The 16,357-nt window shown below is 46.8% G+C and overlaps 1 protein-coding gene across 1 annotated transcript in view; it reads right to left on the bottom strand.

Annotated features, from left to right (window-relative positions):
* LOC142499936 (uncharacterized) overlaps window positions 1–14,440 on the bottom strand; it is a 55,209-nt gene extending 40,769 nt beyond the window's left edge. Inside the window, 2 exon segments of the mRNA XM_075609992.1 lie at window positions 13,657–13,827; window positions 14,304–14,440. Of these exon segments, the coding sequence (XP_075466107.1) occupies window positions 13,657–13,827; window positions 14,304–14,429 (297 nt within the window). The 5' untranslated portion in view covers window positions 14,430–14,440.
* Window positions 14,441–16,357: the final 1,917 nt, after the last annotated feature.

The raw sequence follows: 16,357 nt of genomic DNA, 5'->3' as shown, positions 1-16,357 counted from the left end.
GCGTGACGGGAGGTTCAGTATTAAGCACAGCAAAATCTGCATGCAAGTTTTTGTGAAATCTGTATACACTGATGAGATACAAAAGGTCAAAACAGCTGTCTCTGTGGGTAGATTATACTGGCTATGCATTTCTTGAACCCAGGTTGTGCTGAAAAGCTGTGTAATGCGGCAGGCTTACGCTCATAGGGTTCCTTGTTAAAATGGATAAGAAGCAAAAGGTGACACTGTGTGCTTATTTGTATGTCATTTCCCAGAATCCTTGGCAGTGGAAGCATTGTATGGATATAAGGAAGTTTTAAATAAAGTTTTCTATATACTAATATAGAGGGTAATATATAGGGTAATAATAATATTACAAAAAAGAAAGAGTCTGATCCAATAATGGTGAGAGGCTTTGTAGGCAGAGAGGTTGTGTAAAAGAGAGATAATGAATTAGAAATAAATAGTAATTAAAACAATAAGATTTTTATTTTATAGGAAAGGTTGCGGAGTTATATTTTTTGTTTTTTTTAGTTATCAAGGTTTCTCTGTTCAAACTTATAATAGGAAACCAACTTTTTGTTTTCTTAAATGAACTGGTCCTGTCTGATAATTGGACAGGGTCCTTATATAGTGGCTGCTTTTATGGAAGGTTTTTGTGCAGAAATAGGGATGCGAGTACAGACTATGGGGCCTATGCAGAGTCGTCCGAATACATGCCATTCGGCATGTATTCGGCAGAATTTGCTTCCCGTATGCACAGAGGCTTCCTTGAGTGGCGAAATTTGAAATTTTCGCCAGGAGATTTGCTAGGCGGCAGCATCCCGCCAATGTGTTGGCGAGAAGCGTGTTTTTTTTACATTTCGCCATGTTTCTAGGTTCGGCATATGCAGGAAAGGGCAAAGTGTGGTATTCGGCATGTGTGCTTGAATTCTCAGCGCTGAAGTCGCCAATTGTGCGCGCCAGAAAAAAATGGCAGTAGCCGTCCTGTTCACTGGAAAGTGCTGTCAGTTAGTAAGGGGAAGCGGAGGAGCGGTCACGTGACCGCTCCCATCCAATGGGTCTGCAGCCGGTTCCCTACAGAGCCGTCATTGCCAGACAGAAGGTGGGGTGTGTGTGTGTGTGTGATGCCCCGATCGCTGTCTCCCTTCTGCCCTGGTCCCTGCCCCCCTTCTGCTCCGGTCCCTGCCCCCCTTCTGCTCCGGTCCCTGTCTCTCGTGTGTGTGTGTGTGTGTGTGTGTGTGTGTGTGTGTGTGTGTGTGTGTGTGTGTGTGTGTGTGTGTGTGTGTGTGTGTGTGTGTGTGTGTGTGCCTTGTGTGCCTTGTGTGCCTTGTGTGTGTGTTTGCATTGTGTATGTGTACAGTATGTGCATGCATGCATGTGTGTGTATGTGTGCATGTGTGTGTATGCATGTGTGTGTATGTGTGCATGTGTGTGTATGCATGTATGCATGTGTGTGTATGTGTGCATGTGTGTGTATGCATGTATGCATGTGTGTGTATGTGTACTGCTGCCGAGTGCGGGGCTTCAGATCGCGATCAGCTGCTGTGTTTGGGGGGAGGGGGGGGGGGGGTCAGTAGTGCTGCTGAGTGCAGGGCTTCACATTGCGATCAGCTGCTGGGCTTGGGGGAGGGGGGGGGGTCAGTAGTGCTGCCGAGTGCAGGGCTTCACATTGCGATCAGCTGCTGGGCTTGGGGGGAGGGGGGGGGGGGGGGTCAGTAGTGCTGCCGAGTGCAGGGCTTCACATTGCGATCAGCTGCTGGGCTTGGGGGGAGGGCATCACGCTGTCACAAACCTGTCCAGATCCATGCCAACTGCTGTCACTATATGTGGCTCCCAAATCTCTGATGCACACAGGGCATTGACAAAGCAATAGGGTGAATATGCCTCTATACACATAACATTGCCATGTCAGCAAAAACTCTGAGCATTACAGTATAAGCAGTATACAGTATATAACAATATATAAGCATGTGTGTGGCTATGTGTATCTGTGTGAGTATGCATGTACAGATCAGTATATATCAGTATGCCTATGTCTCAACTGTGCCTTTGTGTATCAGTGTCTGTAAATGTGTGTGTATACAGTATTGTGTGTCTGTCTGAGTATCAGTGTATATTCCTGTGTGTCTGTCTATCAGTATGTACACTGTCTGTCACTGAATGTCTATGACTGTAGCTAATAAAAATTGTAAAAGTGTAAAGAGAAGGTTTTTTTTTCAGTATCTGCAGCTTCACAGTGCTTCTACCACTTTAACAGAGAGACGCGTGCTGTTTCTCTGGTATGTAACTATGCAGAAGCCGTCACTAAGACGCTGTGCCAGGAATGTGGTGTTTACTTTAGAAATTTCCCGCCCACTTGAATTGAAGTCTTGCGAGACTCACGAGCGCGACTTTCACCCGCAGTGACTGAAAATATAGCCAGATGTAAGTAAGACTAAGGAAATAATTTGTATAAAAAGATTAGTGGTTAAATTACACCCTGGGCATATGCTAGGCACAGATGCAGTGCCATTAATGCTTGCACTGCAGATAAACAGCAATTTCCCGCCCACTTGAATTGAAGTCTCGCGAGACTCACGAGCGCGACTTTCACCCGCAGTGACTGAAAATATAGCCAGTTGTAAGTAGCTCAGTCTGAAATGGCGCGATTAACACTCGCCAATCATACACTTTGAGACTTGATTGACGATTTGTCCTTTCTGAATCAGGCTCAATAAATACGCCACAATGTTGAACTTTTACAACAATGGCAATTTATTTTGCCGTTCCTCTCTGCATAGGCCCCCTATGTGTATTGGCTGGGAACAGAAGATCTTTGCTGAAGTTGTAACTGTTGCAGAACACATGCAGCGCAGTAAGAAAGCCAAGAGGGAAAAAAAAATCAGGAAGACAAGTTAGCAAAGGAAAGTGCAAGTGCAGACAGAGGACATAAATGTTATAATTGTAGAAAATTAGGACACTTTGCCAGGAATTGCAGAGCTTCTAGGAGAGATACTGTAACAAGAGAAATAACCACAATGACCGTTATCAGAATAATGGTGACAGAGAGAGAGAGAGACTTTTGAAATAGGACTCTTTACTTTTGTTACGGGCATTGGCTGGAAAAAGGCGTAAAGTAAATTATAATTTTGCCAATCCAAAATATAACATACACAACCTAAATTCGTAATGCCAGATTAACTAAGTATGAGTGCATACTGACTGGCACAATGTCACAGTCCATCTGTGCCCCTCATTATTCTGAACAGATTGTTTTTGCTTAAAAAGAATCTGGAATGGGGCGTGTCCGGCACGCCAAAGAACATGGACGTGTGAGAGCTGAGCTCCACAGGCCCCAACATATAACCATACTCACAAATACCCTTCAATCCACCCCCCGACCCCAAAAAAAACTACCTCCTACCACATAAGCACCCCGCGATGACCACCAAACAAAGAGCGGCGCCGGGCCAGGGCGCAATCAACTTCTTCCCGCAATCTCAGCGGAGCTCGGATCCCTCGCCGAAAAATCAAGATGGCGCCGGGCCAAGTACCGCACGAGGCCCTAAACAGCAGGCCGCGGCTAAGGAGCAGAGAGAGCCAGCGCAAACCCCGGAGTCTCTCCCCACGAGAGAATTTATGCGTGACCTGATGTCAGGCATGCTGGATGAGCTACATGTCTCTATCCAACGAGACCTGAAAGCAGCCGTCACGGAATTGAGGCTGGAGATAGCGGGTTTCACGGAGAGAACGACGGCGCTGGAAACGAAAATGGAGGATTCCCTCCAAACGCAAACGGCCACTGCTAATGAGCTATACAGACTGGGCATGGAGATCAGCTTCTTAAAAGATAGCTTGGAAGATCAAGAAAACCGTGAGAGAAGGCAAAACCTGAGGATCCGTGGAATCCCTGAGACAATCATGCCAGATCAACTCCAGTCGTACCTCCGTGGGCTCTTCACAACGCTATGTGCAGACCTGGACCCCAGGGACTTCGAGATGGACAGAGCCCATCGTGCCCTCGGGCCCAGATCAGATGACCCGCACAAATCCAGAGACACCATAGTCAGGCTGCATCATTACCTCACCAAAGAGAGGTTGATGTCAGCCTGCAGGAAGGCAAACCCCCTCGTGTACCACGACGACAACCTACAGATTTACAATGATCTGGCTAAACAAACCATCAATAAAAGAATGGAGCTTAAACCCCTGACCACCCTCCTCAGGGAAAACGAGATTAAGTATAAATGGGGATTTCCATTTAAACTGATCGTCGTCAGGAATGGAAGGACCCACATTGTCAGACACCCCACGGAGATGACAAGAATGGCAAAGGCAGTGGGACTATCCCCCCCTCCATCGTGGAGCGCTGACCCACAGGATAACCAAGACCAAGAGAACGAAGGTCCTGCAGTGAGGGCATCCGAGCGCCTGGCAGGCCGCAGAAACAGAAAATAAAACCTTAAAAACAAACCTTTCTGTTTTCAAAGTTCGAGTACTGCACTGTCACGTTCCACCGCATGAGGTCCCTCACGCAAGCTCCCTGCACAGAAGCTGGAACAACCCTGGAGCAGCACAACGAGGAACACACGGCACAAACTAGAGGAGGGCGCCATCCCTGCCTGGAATTGCGAGCCGAGGAGACCGACTGTGGATCCAGAATGACCAGCACAGAGCGCCGATCACGTGTCCAGGAGGAGCCAACCATGGGACCGGCACAAAGCTTACCATCTGAGTCGCAGTAAAGCGACCCTTTGGGTGGGGGGGAAGGGCTGGGAGTCGTGGGTGGGGGAGGGAGAGGATTCATTTATGGAGATCGGACGGATGGAAACCCTCCACGGATTCCCTTGCCTGTGCCGCCCCCCCCCCCCTCATTAATCCCTGGGCTGCAACAGCCGGCGACCCAGAGTGCTTGGTCACTCACAAAGTTTGCATCCTGACCCACCTCAGGCACGAGATCGGGCCCCCCCCCCTCCACCAACAGAAAACTGTAAGTACATTTCTTGCTACGAGTGGGGCCTCTCAGCATACGGGAATAAAACCTGTCTGCGCTGGTGACCTTTGAGCCCCCACAAATACACTCCAGGCCAGACATGCGCACAGCAACAAAAAGTGACATGTGCTTACCTTCATCCCTAAAAGGTTTAAAGTTTAAAGTTAGTAGGAGTTATTAGTAAAGCTGCCCCTACCCCATCCTAACCCTTCTATTCCCTGCTCACACTCCCTACACTCGCTCCCTAGCGTTTTCCCCTCCTCATCCCCACCCCTCTTTTTCCCCGCCCCCTAGCTACCCTAACCCCTCCCCGTCCCCCCCCTCTGCTTCCCTTACCCCTTCCCCAGCCATCCCTTATTAGTCCAAAAGAGAATGCTCTTAAACTCAATAATCCTGGAACCCACCGCCAACTAGGACGGCGCCAACCAGCAGACTGAGCACAGAATGGACCCAAAGAAGCTCTAACCAGAGCCACTGGTCTCAGAGAGACTCATTGTAACCTGCACAATGTTGGCCCAATTTGCAATCACATACACACGTCGTGGACTATACATAAGGCAGCAGCTGCACCAATATAAATGTCCCCACTGGTAGTCTGCCATACAAACTGTGGATTCCTCCCCCCCCCCTCCCCCTCCCTTCCCTCGCCATCCCCCTCCTCCCCCCTCTCCCTTCCTCCCCCCCCTCCCCCCTCCCACTTCCCACCCCCCCCTTTCCCCCTCCTCCCCCCCCTCTCCCCCTCCTCCCCCCCCCTCTCCACCCCCTCTCCCCTCCACCCCCCCCCTCACTCACCCCTCTCCCCTCCACCCCCCCCTCCACCTCCCCCTCCCCCCTATCCCCCCTCTCCCCCACCCCCCCTCATCCCCCCCCGCCCCCCTCTCTCCCCTCTCCCCCCACCCCCCCCTCCCCCCTCTCCCCTCCACCCCCCTCTCCCCCCCCCTCCCCCTTCCGTCCGTCCCCCCATTCCCTCTCCCCTCCCCCTCTCCCCACTGCCCCCCCCCACACCCCCACCACCCTCCCCAGGACCACCCTCCCCCTCTCCCCCCATCCCCTCCCCAATTAGACACGAAATCCAGCTGGCAATCCCCCCCCCCCCCGTAATTACGGGTACCCAGTGCCCCCCCTCCCCCCTTCCAACCCCAACCCTTGAAATGGGTCCAACCTAAATATTACTATCGGGGAATCAAAAGGGACTCAGTACAAAGCCACAGGTTTATCTCAAATGTGACCCAGTGCGCTCACACTCATGAGACACATGTAAAGTCTAAATGCCTATCCGATAGGCCCCTGAATGCCCGCGCATAGATATCGCATGGCAACAAGTGGTGTAAAATGTATTATGACTTGGTTTGAGCATGCCTCAGTAGAGGCCAATGTGTGCTGGGCCCGAACTTGCCCAAAGGTAATCATTATGTGACAAATATGCAATTCTGTAAATATCTAAAAGGTACAGATCACCAACCCAAAGATAACACAACACTTAGTCATACACTACTTAACCACCACATTCAACTCAATAACACACCCAGTTATGTGTCAGGAACCAAGCCACAACCAACACATAACTCAAACACACCTTGCTCTACACTCCGATTACCTCTAAGAAGTGCAAATTAGATATATGCTGACTAACATTGCACCGAACACGGACTCTGACCCTCTTGACACATTCGGAGTATTTCCCAAAAGGCCTACGCCTCGGACGAGGCAAAGCCAGAACTCTGTACTACAAAATGTATAACTAAAACGATGTTCCCCGTACCTATGTTAACTAATGATATCACAATGTGTACCATATCTTATCAGTATGCAAAAGATGTTATAACAGTACCATATAACTCACGGCTACTCAACTACAGACCCTGATCTACATTTTTCTTTCTCCCCTCCCATCTGCCCCCCCCTCCTTCCTTCCCTACCCCCGCCCACCTCGTTCCTTACCTCCCTAACAACCACTCCCCTCCCATCCCCCTCTACCCCCCCTTTCCCCCCCTTCCCAATACCAATCCCCCCCCTCCCGCTGTAGCCCCACCTCCACCCCCCCCCTTCCCATACACCTACCTGTAACCAAAGGTCGAAGGGTCGAAGGGTCACACAAGCAACAGAGGGCCAGGACCTCACTGTTGCACCCCTGACCTCGGGCCCCGGACCCACCCCAGAACGGGTAAACCTACCCGAATGCCGGTCTCTCGGAGACAAGGCAAAACCACATTTAGACCTTTTCAAGGCCTACTCTCACTTCTCCTTCATCTGCTGACCCTGTCCCGGCAGATCTATCCCCCTCCCCTCTCCCCTCCCCCAACCACCCCCTCGCCTGAGCAGCCCGACTATAAGCCCTCAAAGAATGTCATAGAAGCCATACCCCCTACTTTAAAAAACTGCCCCGTGCACATCATCTCACCAAAAAATGGGAGCAGGGTCTCAGCTAGTGGGAAAGCTGAGACCTCAAGCCCACGCACCATAAATTTAAAGCATTAAAATGGCAACGTCAGCCCCGATTAGAGTCAGATCTCTAAACGTAAAAGGACTGCAAAATCATAGAAAGCGACGATTGGCCCTCCAGGACATGAAAAAAACAGGGGGGGACATTATATTCCTACAGGAGACCCACTTCACATCCCAGGACCCCCCAAATTTATTCAAAAAAATGTTCCCGACAAGCTTTTTTGCTTCATTCAGCAGTAAGAAAAGGGGTGTAGCTATCCTGATCAGACAAGGCACCCCATTCAATCATATCAAAACAACAGCGGACCCAGAGGGTAGATTTCTAGTGGTGTATGGCTCTTTAGCGGGCTCGACAATTGCCCTGTTCAATGTATACACCCCAAACGAAAACCAAATTGAATTTCTACAGACTGTTCTCGAGGGCGTCGACCCGGGATATCTATCCTCGATGATAGTGGGAGGAGACCTAAATATGGTGCTAAACCCCACCGAGGATAGATCAACCACGACGGGACCCCCCCGCACAACCCACTCCCAGATCAAGGGGAAAAGGTTTAGGGGAATTCTAAATGAATTTTCATTAGTGGACATATGGAGATCCCAGCATCAGGGCCAGAGAGACTATACATTTTACTCAGCTCCTCACCAGACTTATTCTCGAATAGATTATTTCCTGACCACAAAAAACGTACTGGCGGCAACCACTGAATCAGACATTGGCTCTATCACCTGGTCGGATCACGCCCCAATCACCTTGACATTATCACTCCCCTTTGAAAAAACAACAAATTACTCTTGGAGACTTAACGATTCGCTATTAAATCACCCAGAGATAGAAAGGGAAATAAGAGCCTCACTTAAGGACTATTTCTCTCTCAACACAGGTACAGTTTCCTCTCCAGCAATCCTATGGGAAGCCCATAAGGCAACCATCAGAGGGAAAATCATCTCCATCGCCTCCCATAGGAAAAAAGCCCGCCTAATACAAATCAAGGAACTAACAGATAGCATTAAAACAATAGAACAAGCCCATAAGGCAGACCCTACAAAAAAACTATATAAACAATTGCTTGCAACTAGATCAAAACTTAGGCAAATTCAGCTGGAGGATGTGGAAAAGGCCCTTAAATGGACAAACCAACTGTACTACGACAAAGGGAACAAGGCTGACAGACTCTTAGCAAGTAAACTAAGAGGGGTGCAAAAGCGATCCCAAATAACAGCTATCAAAAGTAAATCTGGTGAGATACAATATAGTGAGAATAAAATCGCAGAGGAATTCACTAAATACTACACAGAGTTATATAACCTCAGATCCAAAAATGACCGCTCTCCACCAATAACCATAGAAAATATAACACAATATCTGAATAAATGCCAACTCCCCACCTTAACGGAGGAGGAGAACACAGTCCTCAATGCTGAGATTACAAAAGAGGAACTGGAAATGGCGGTCAAATCATTAAAGATCACCAAGTCTCCTGGCCCTGACGGTTTCACCAATGTCTACTATAAAAGATTCCTGCCCACACTATCCAAACATCTTCTAGCTACATTTTACCATTTCTTGGAAGGGAATCAGATTCCCGCATCAATGTCTTTAGCTAATCTGGCCATCATTCACAAGGACGGCAGAGACCCGATGCAGTGTGGAAGCTATCATCCAATTTCCCTACTTAACAGTGATCTCAAACTATATAGTAAAATTCTGGCTAACAGATTAAATCCCATCTTACCGAGGCTCATAAATATAGATCAAGTCGGATTCGTAATGGGCAGACAAGCCTCAGATAATACTCGGAAGATAATCAACATAATTGAGCATGTCCACCTCTCGGGGACCAAAGCACTTTTATTAAGCCTAGATGCAGAGAAGGCGTTCGATAGGATAAACTGGCAATTCCTGGACCAAACTATGCGTAAATTCGGCTTCAAAGACGCATACCTAGAGGGGGTCCGTAGATTATACCACAACCCATCAGCAACGGTAAAATTACCCGGCGGCAATAACCAGAGGTTCGAGATTACAAATGGTACTCGACAGGGGTGCCCCTTATCTCCTCTCCTCTTTGCACTAACCATAGAACCGCTGGCATCAGCAATAAGGCTCAATAGAGACATCCAGGGAATAGAAATTGGACAAAGGCAGCACAAAATATCCCTATTTGCTGATGATGTCATACTAACCCTCTCCAAACCTCAAATCTCCCTACCCAACCTTCATAAAGAACTCCATGAATTTGGACAAATTTCAGGATATAAAATAAACCAAGACAAATCGGAGGCCCTGAATCTAAGCCTGCCAGAGCCAGAGGGAAACTCCTCAAACTAAATTTTAACTATCGTTGGAGCTCCTCCTGTATCAAATACTTGGGAGTTAAGATATCGAGGACTTACCAAACTCTTTACCAACATAACTATCCGGCACTGTTCAAAAAAATCAAACAAGATCTAGACAAATGGGGAGGATACCAAATATCATGGATCGGGAGGATGGTCTCGGTTAAAATGAACATACTCCCAAGATTGCTATACTACTTCCAGACACTCCCGGTCCCCATCCCTGGCTCAGAATTAAAGAATATTCAAAAATCAATTTTCCACTTTATTTGGCAAGGTAAAAAACCTAGAGTTGCCAAAACGGTTCTTTTGGCCCCAAGGGGGAGAGGAGGACTAGGAGTCCCAGACGTGTCAAGATACTACCTGGCCGCACAACTGCGACAGGCGGTGGTCTGGAACACTAGCCCGAAACAATACTGTTGGCTAGGTATAGAAACACATTATGCCGGGACGCCCTCACTACCAGCTTGCCTTTGGTCCATGAGTTAGGAAGACATGCCAAGTAACAAATTCCAATTAGGCCCAATGAGACACACCTGGGAAATTTGGATGAAATGCAGATATAAATTTAAGCTCATGTCACCTCACTCCCAACTTACACCAATTCACAAAAACCCAAAATTCCCACCTGGATGTGAGCCCAGACAATTTGACCAATTTGAAACCAAAAATATCAGAGCAATTGTTGACCTCCTGAGATTGGGGCAGTTCCTGAGTTATCAAAATCTACGGACCAAATATGAACTAAGAGACCTAAACGTCTTCAAATACCTACAAATTCGGCACTTCATTCAAACATTATCCCCAACGTTGGAATTTCCCCCTCTCACTGGCTTTGAAAGGCTCTGCAGAGAGCCCGGCCATCAGAAAGGTCTTATAACGCAAATATGTGCAGAGCTTGAGAAAGCCTCAGAAGCTCCGACGCACGACTATATGCTGCATTGGGCAGCAGAATTGGACATTGTTATAGACCGAGAGGATTGGGAAAGTATTTGGGAAACAGCCTCAGGAACTTCCATATGCACCACAATAAAAGAGAATATTTATAAAATCCTGTTTCGCTGGTATCTTACCCCAGCCAAAATTAGCCAAATCTACCCACAGGCCTCCGACCTATGCTGGAGAGGCTGCGGTCAACGGGGGGACATGGCCCACATCTGGTGGTCATGTCCAGAAATTCAAAAATACTGGGAAACTATACATAATCTTATAAAAGAGGTCACAGACCTCACAATCCCAATTGAACCGCTGACCTACCTATTGGCCAGGCCCCTAGAGACACTGGACCGACCAACAGGCAAATTAATCTCCCTTATTCTCACGGCGGCCAGATGTGCGGTGGCAGCCGCCTGGAAGAAGGTGTCTCCCCCCCTCCAGACAGACGGTGATAAACAGAATCAATGATGTAAAAGACATGGAGAGACTGTCTGCATTTGTGAAAAGGTCCACTACCACCTTCAACAAAACTTGGGATCCGTGGTACACACGTATGACCCAGACCAATAGAACTAATACATAAATACAGCCCTGGAGGCCATCATAGGAGATGGCAAGTGTTTGGGCGGATCAGGACGAGGGGGTCCCCCCCCTCTCCTCCCCCCCCTCCTCCCCCCTCTCTCCTTTCTCTCTCATCTTCTTTCTGTTTCAACTCCATGCTACCCCGATTGACCCCGGAGGAACAGGGGGACGTGGAGTCTCTTTCTTTCAAAATGTTAAAAACTGTATTAGGCCACATATGATCTGTTTTAACAAATTTGTTAACAATTATTATTGCCTAATAAAAAAATTTGGTAAAAAAAAAAAAAGAATCTGGAATAGTCCGAAGTGTGGATTCCCAAGAGGGGTCTTCCCCGCCTGGATGGAGAAGCTCAGGGAGTCTCATGTATTGTGAATCTGAGTGGGGAACATGCCATAGGTATAGGTGCAAGGTAGGGAAAATTATTTATTTTTTTCCCCCAAAACGTTTTATTAGATTCTCAGGTATAAATATGGTAAAAGGGTTGATTGTTTGAGTAATCCCTGTGTGTCTGTGGTAATATCTTTCGCCACAGCAATAAGTGACTATGAGTCAGGTTCTCATATACAGAAGTAGTCTTGGTGACGGCAATTAATTGTTGTGCCCTTGACAAGAGCTGTAAAAACGGACCTGAAAATGCTAATGATTTGTACCTGATGAATCCTACCTGTGTGCAAGTCTTGTGCGAGAGTTAAATAATGGGGACGCCGGTTTATAATATACAAAATTACCATCCAGAAACTTGCAAGTTCTTACAAAAATAAGAATATAATTAATTGCTCGTGATGAAGTTTAATTTTATTTAAAGGTGTACACCCACTACAACACTGGACAAAAGACAGTTGGAGTGTCTGTGGAGAGAGAGAGAGAGGACAAAGAAAAGGCATATGCGGGAAGATCATTTGATCTTTGCCATTTTTTTTTTGTAATTAGCCCGGTCACTGGTAAAATGTATTGGTTCATTCGTTTTGGCCAGATGATGAGCTTCTTAAAACCAGAAGATATTCTTCACCCTCTGCTCAAATTTCCACCTCAAAAGAGAGGTCCTTGTGTGAAAAAAATTGTGCTCCAATCTTGTTATACATTGCAATCTACAATATAATAGTGGACATACTATACTATTGTGAGCTTTCCTATATCTCGGAGAGAGAAAGTACCTTACACCTGACATCCTGGGGGAGATCGCCATTGAGGTTTTTAAAATTCTGCTACCTGTCCTACCATAGCTCCAGTTAGAGAGAGAACGTGTCTCTAACCTGCCTTATTTTTGAAAGAGGAATGTGTGAGTGGATTACCATCACACATTTTTGACATTAAGATACCTTACCATACATGTTTAATTTCTATTTTTCATATACGCTGTGAACCATCCGCGCTCCCCTCACATGGAAGAAAGAAAAGACTGATATATAGTCCTTGGAACGATCTATAGAGGGTTAAATCAGAACTCTTTTTCATTTCTTATCACATGTATACTTGCAAAATATTGTGGTGGTGATTTGGTATTTACTGTAGTGCCGACGAGTATTCTAAAACAAATCTGGGGCAATCACCAACAAGACCCAGATACATACTGGGTACATACTGGGTACATACTGGGAAACATGCTGGGTACATGCTGCAACATTTCTGCAGACAGACTAATGGCCCATCGGATTAACAGCGGGGGTCCCTGGCAGTCCCATTCAAACTGAATGGGACTTCCAGGGACCCCTGCTGTGTTAATCCAATGGGCCATTAGTCTCTGCAGAAATGTCACTGAAATGTTTACAGAATGTATGCAGCATGTACCTGGATCTTGTTGGTGATAGCCCCAGATTTTCCAAGGCAAGTTTAAGGCAAGTGTTAGAATACTCGTCGGCGCACCGGTATAGTTGGTTGAATGTGGGATTTCGCACACACCCCTAATCACATGTGATATCTTTGTTTATATAAGAGTTCACAATTTATTTTGCACTTATTAATTGACACTTTCAATCACTCTTCACTTCACTATTTTGGGACCGCCCCATTACACCATTCTTGGCAGGAACCATCAGGTGGAATTGCGATTGTTTTTTTTCCCCCATTTTACTATGTGACAGAGACAATCACCACTGGCTTTGATACCCACTCTCCCAGATATCTTCTAGTACAGTTCAGCATGTTCTGCTAAAATGTTTTATTGGGGGCATGCTCTTATTTCTCTGTCCTTCTTGTTCTGGGTCATATGCAGCTAACTGCCCTACTGTATAGTTCTATGCTTTTCTCGATTACCGATTACCTACTTCAACAGACGTATCCCCTTCTGTATCCTTCTCACTGCACCCAGAAGCCTTCTGCCCAAATCACATAACTTTTCATTATAGGTGCCTACTTCAGTAAAGGTCTCCACATTGGCATAAAGTTGATATAATCTCACCTCTCCAGTCAATAGATGAATGATCTTGGTGGCATGTTCCATGATCTTCTCATTCATCAAATTAGTTGGACAATCCAGGATGAGACTCTGGATATTGCAGAAGTCTTCTGACACGCAGAGAGGGGTTGTGTGGGGGACATGCTTGTGTTGTTTCTTCACAAAACAATATTCCTACAGATTGAGAGATGTAGCAATTTAAAAATCATCCTTCAATAGGAGGACAGTTCTGGTGCTCACAATTTGATTGATGTGCAGTAGCTTTTGAATAAAAACGTACATTTATGCATCTTCTCCTCTAGCACCATTAAACTGGCAATGCAAAATATATACATACCAACTAAAACTTGCAATCGACCTTGTATCTTCTGCCCAATGATATCGCCACCAGACCATGCATTATATAACTGCTCAATCACTTTACCTCTCCCGTCTACATAGCCACATATTTCTATGATCTGTGCTCTACCCAGTCACATCCATCTCTACCCATACTGGTCTCTCTCTATTCTCCCCTTATGCCCAATGTCAAACTCTCGCCTCTACTGTCATCTTCTTTACATGAATTCTCCTACATTTTGTATAACATCAAACCTACTTTGATCCTTGTCTTTATATTTATGAAGTGAAACTTCTATACTGGCACCTACCATATGAACATTTTTCCTTGCAGTAAATCTCCTTGTTGGAGATGGAAGTGCAGTAACGGAAGTGATGTCACTGCTGGCAGAAGATGCTGCAACTGGCCACGCCTGCACAGTAGGCGCCGTGTCCATCCGCACCTGCACAGTAGTGTGTGTACCTGTGGTGCGTGCCTGCGTGCTGCGCCGGCGGCTACTGTGCAGGCGCACCCCACGGCACTTACTGCGCAGGCATGCCCTAGTGCGCAGGTGCAGGCCTGACGCGGCGTGTACTGCGCAAGCGTGCCCAGCGGTGCGCCTGCACAGTAGCCGCCGGCGCAGCACGCAGGCACGCACCACAGGTACACACACACACGGAGACACGCACACAAGGAATTCACAGTTACTATAAATATAGAAGTACTACCTCTTTCCACATTACTGTTGGAAGTACTATATAATTCACCCAGTAGTCCAAGCACGCTGCCTAGGGGTCACACTCGACTCCTCTTTCACATTCAAAACGTTTCTAAAATCTGTCGTTTTCTCCTCTGCAATATTACCAAGATACGCCCTTTCCTCTGTTGCTCGACTGCAAAAACTCTGACTCAGGCCCTCATTCTCTCCCGTCTCGACTACTGTAACCTCCTGCTGTCCGGCCTTCCTGCCTCTCACCTGTCTCCCCTACAATCTATCCTAAACGCTGCTGCCAGAAATCCCGCTACTATTTCCGAAATCTGTCTCCGCGTCTCCCCTGCTCAAATCCCTCTCCTGGCTTCCTATCACATCTCAGCCCTAATTGCTCGCTATACTGTACACCATCCCGACTCTTGCGTTCTGCTCAAGCACGCCTTCTCTCTACCCCTTTTGTATCTAAAGCCCTCTCCCGCCTTAAACCCTTCTCACTGACTGCCCCACACCTCTGGAATACCCTTACCCTCAATACCCGACTAGCACCCTCTCTATCCACTTTTAAGACCCACCTGAAAACACAACTGCTAAAAGAAGCATATGACTAGCTCCATGGCTGATATTTAACACCTCAAACATAAACCTTGGCCCCTTGCAGACGCACTTACCAAAACGCCTTCCTACTGTCTCTGTATGTTCTTCCTACCAGACAATTAGATTGTAAGCTCTTCGGAGCAGAGACTTATTTTCCTAAATGTTACTTTTATGTCTGAAGCACTTCTTCCCTTTATGTGTTATTTAAATTATTTGTTATTTATAGGATTGTCATGTATATCACTGCTGTGAAGCGTTATGTACATTAATGGCCTATATAAATAAAGACATACATACATACATACAAGTACAAATATGTAAAACAGGAGGGGGGGTGCCGCGCACGCAGGTTCTAAGTCAAACTTCTTTGCGTTTTGGCAACGAAATTCTGTTTTGATTTTTAATTAAAAACATCACCATCACAAATATAATTTCTGTGACAAAACAAAGATGTTTCACTTAAAATGCGCGTACTCGGAGGCGGGGCGACGGGACGGTGAATGGCAGCTTAGTGGCAGAGCTCCAGTCCCACCGGTGCCTATAAATCAATTTAAAGCAACAACAGCGGGTGTTTATTACCCATTCTCCCACGAAAGTACGTCTAAACGTCTAGAGATGGCAACGGTCAAAACACTCAGGAAAAAAAAGCAGCCGGTCACCACATACTTTAACAGCAAAGAATCGGCAAAAACAAGCAAAGCAGGGACCCCAGCACCTCCACCATGCTCCGACCCAGAGATGGAGTTAGCAGATGATGACCCTGAATCGGAGGACTTAGAAATCATGCGCCGCAAGGACATGAAAGAATTCTGTACCCACATGAAGAAATTCTTCAAATTTGAGCTGTGGGCATTGCGTAAAGTTGTGGACGTATTAGGAGAGAGGACTGATGCCCTAGAGACCAAAGGAGATGAGACAACAGGAGCCTTAACGACTACCCAGTCCCAGATATTCACTTTAACACAGCAAGTTAAAACCCTGGAGGACAAGATTGAAGACGGGGAGAATAGAGACCGGAGATGCAATATTAGATTGCAAGGGGTCCCTGAGACTATCACAGACCCTGAGGAATTTACAGC

The sequence above is a fragment of the Ascaphus truei genome, chromosome 7 (assembly GCF_040206685.1).
Source record: "Ascaphus truei isolate aAscTru1 chromosome 7, aAscTru1.hap1, whole genome shotgun sequence".
NCBI classification, from domain to species: Eukaryota; Metazoa; Chordata; class Amphibia; order Anura; family Ascaphidae; genus Ascaphus; species Ascaphus truei.
This window is presented reverse-complemented; position numbering and strand designations above follow the sequence as displayed.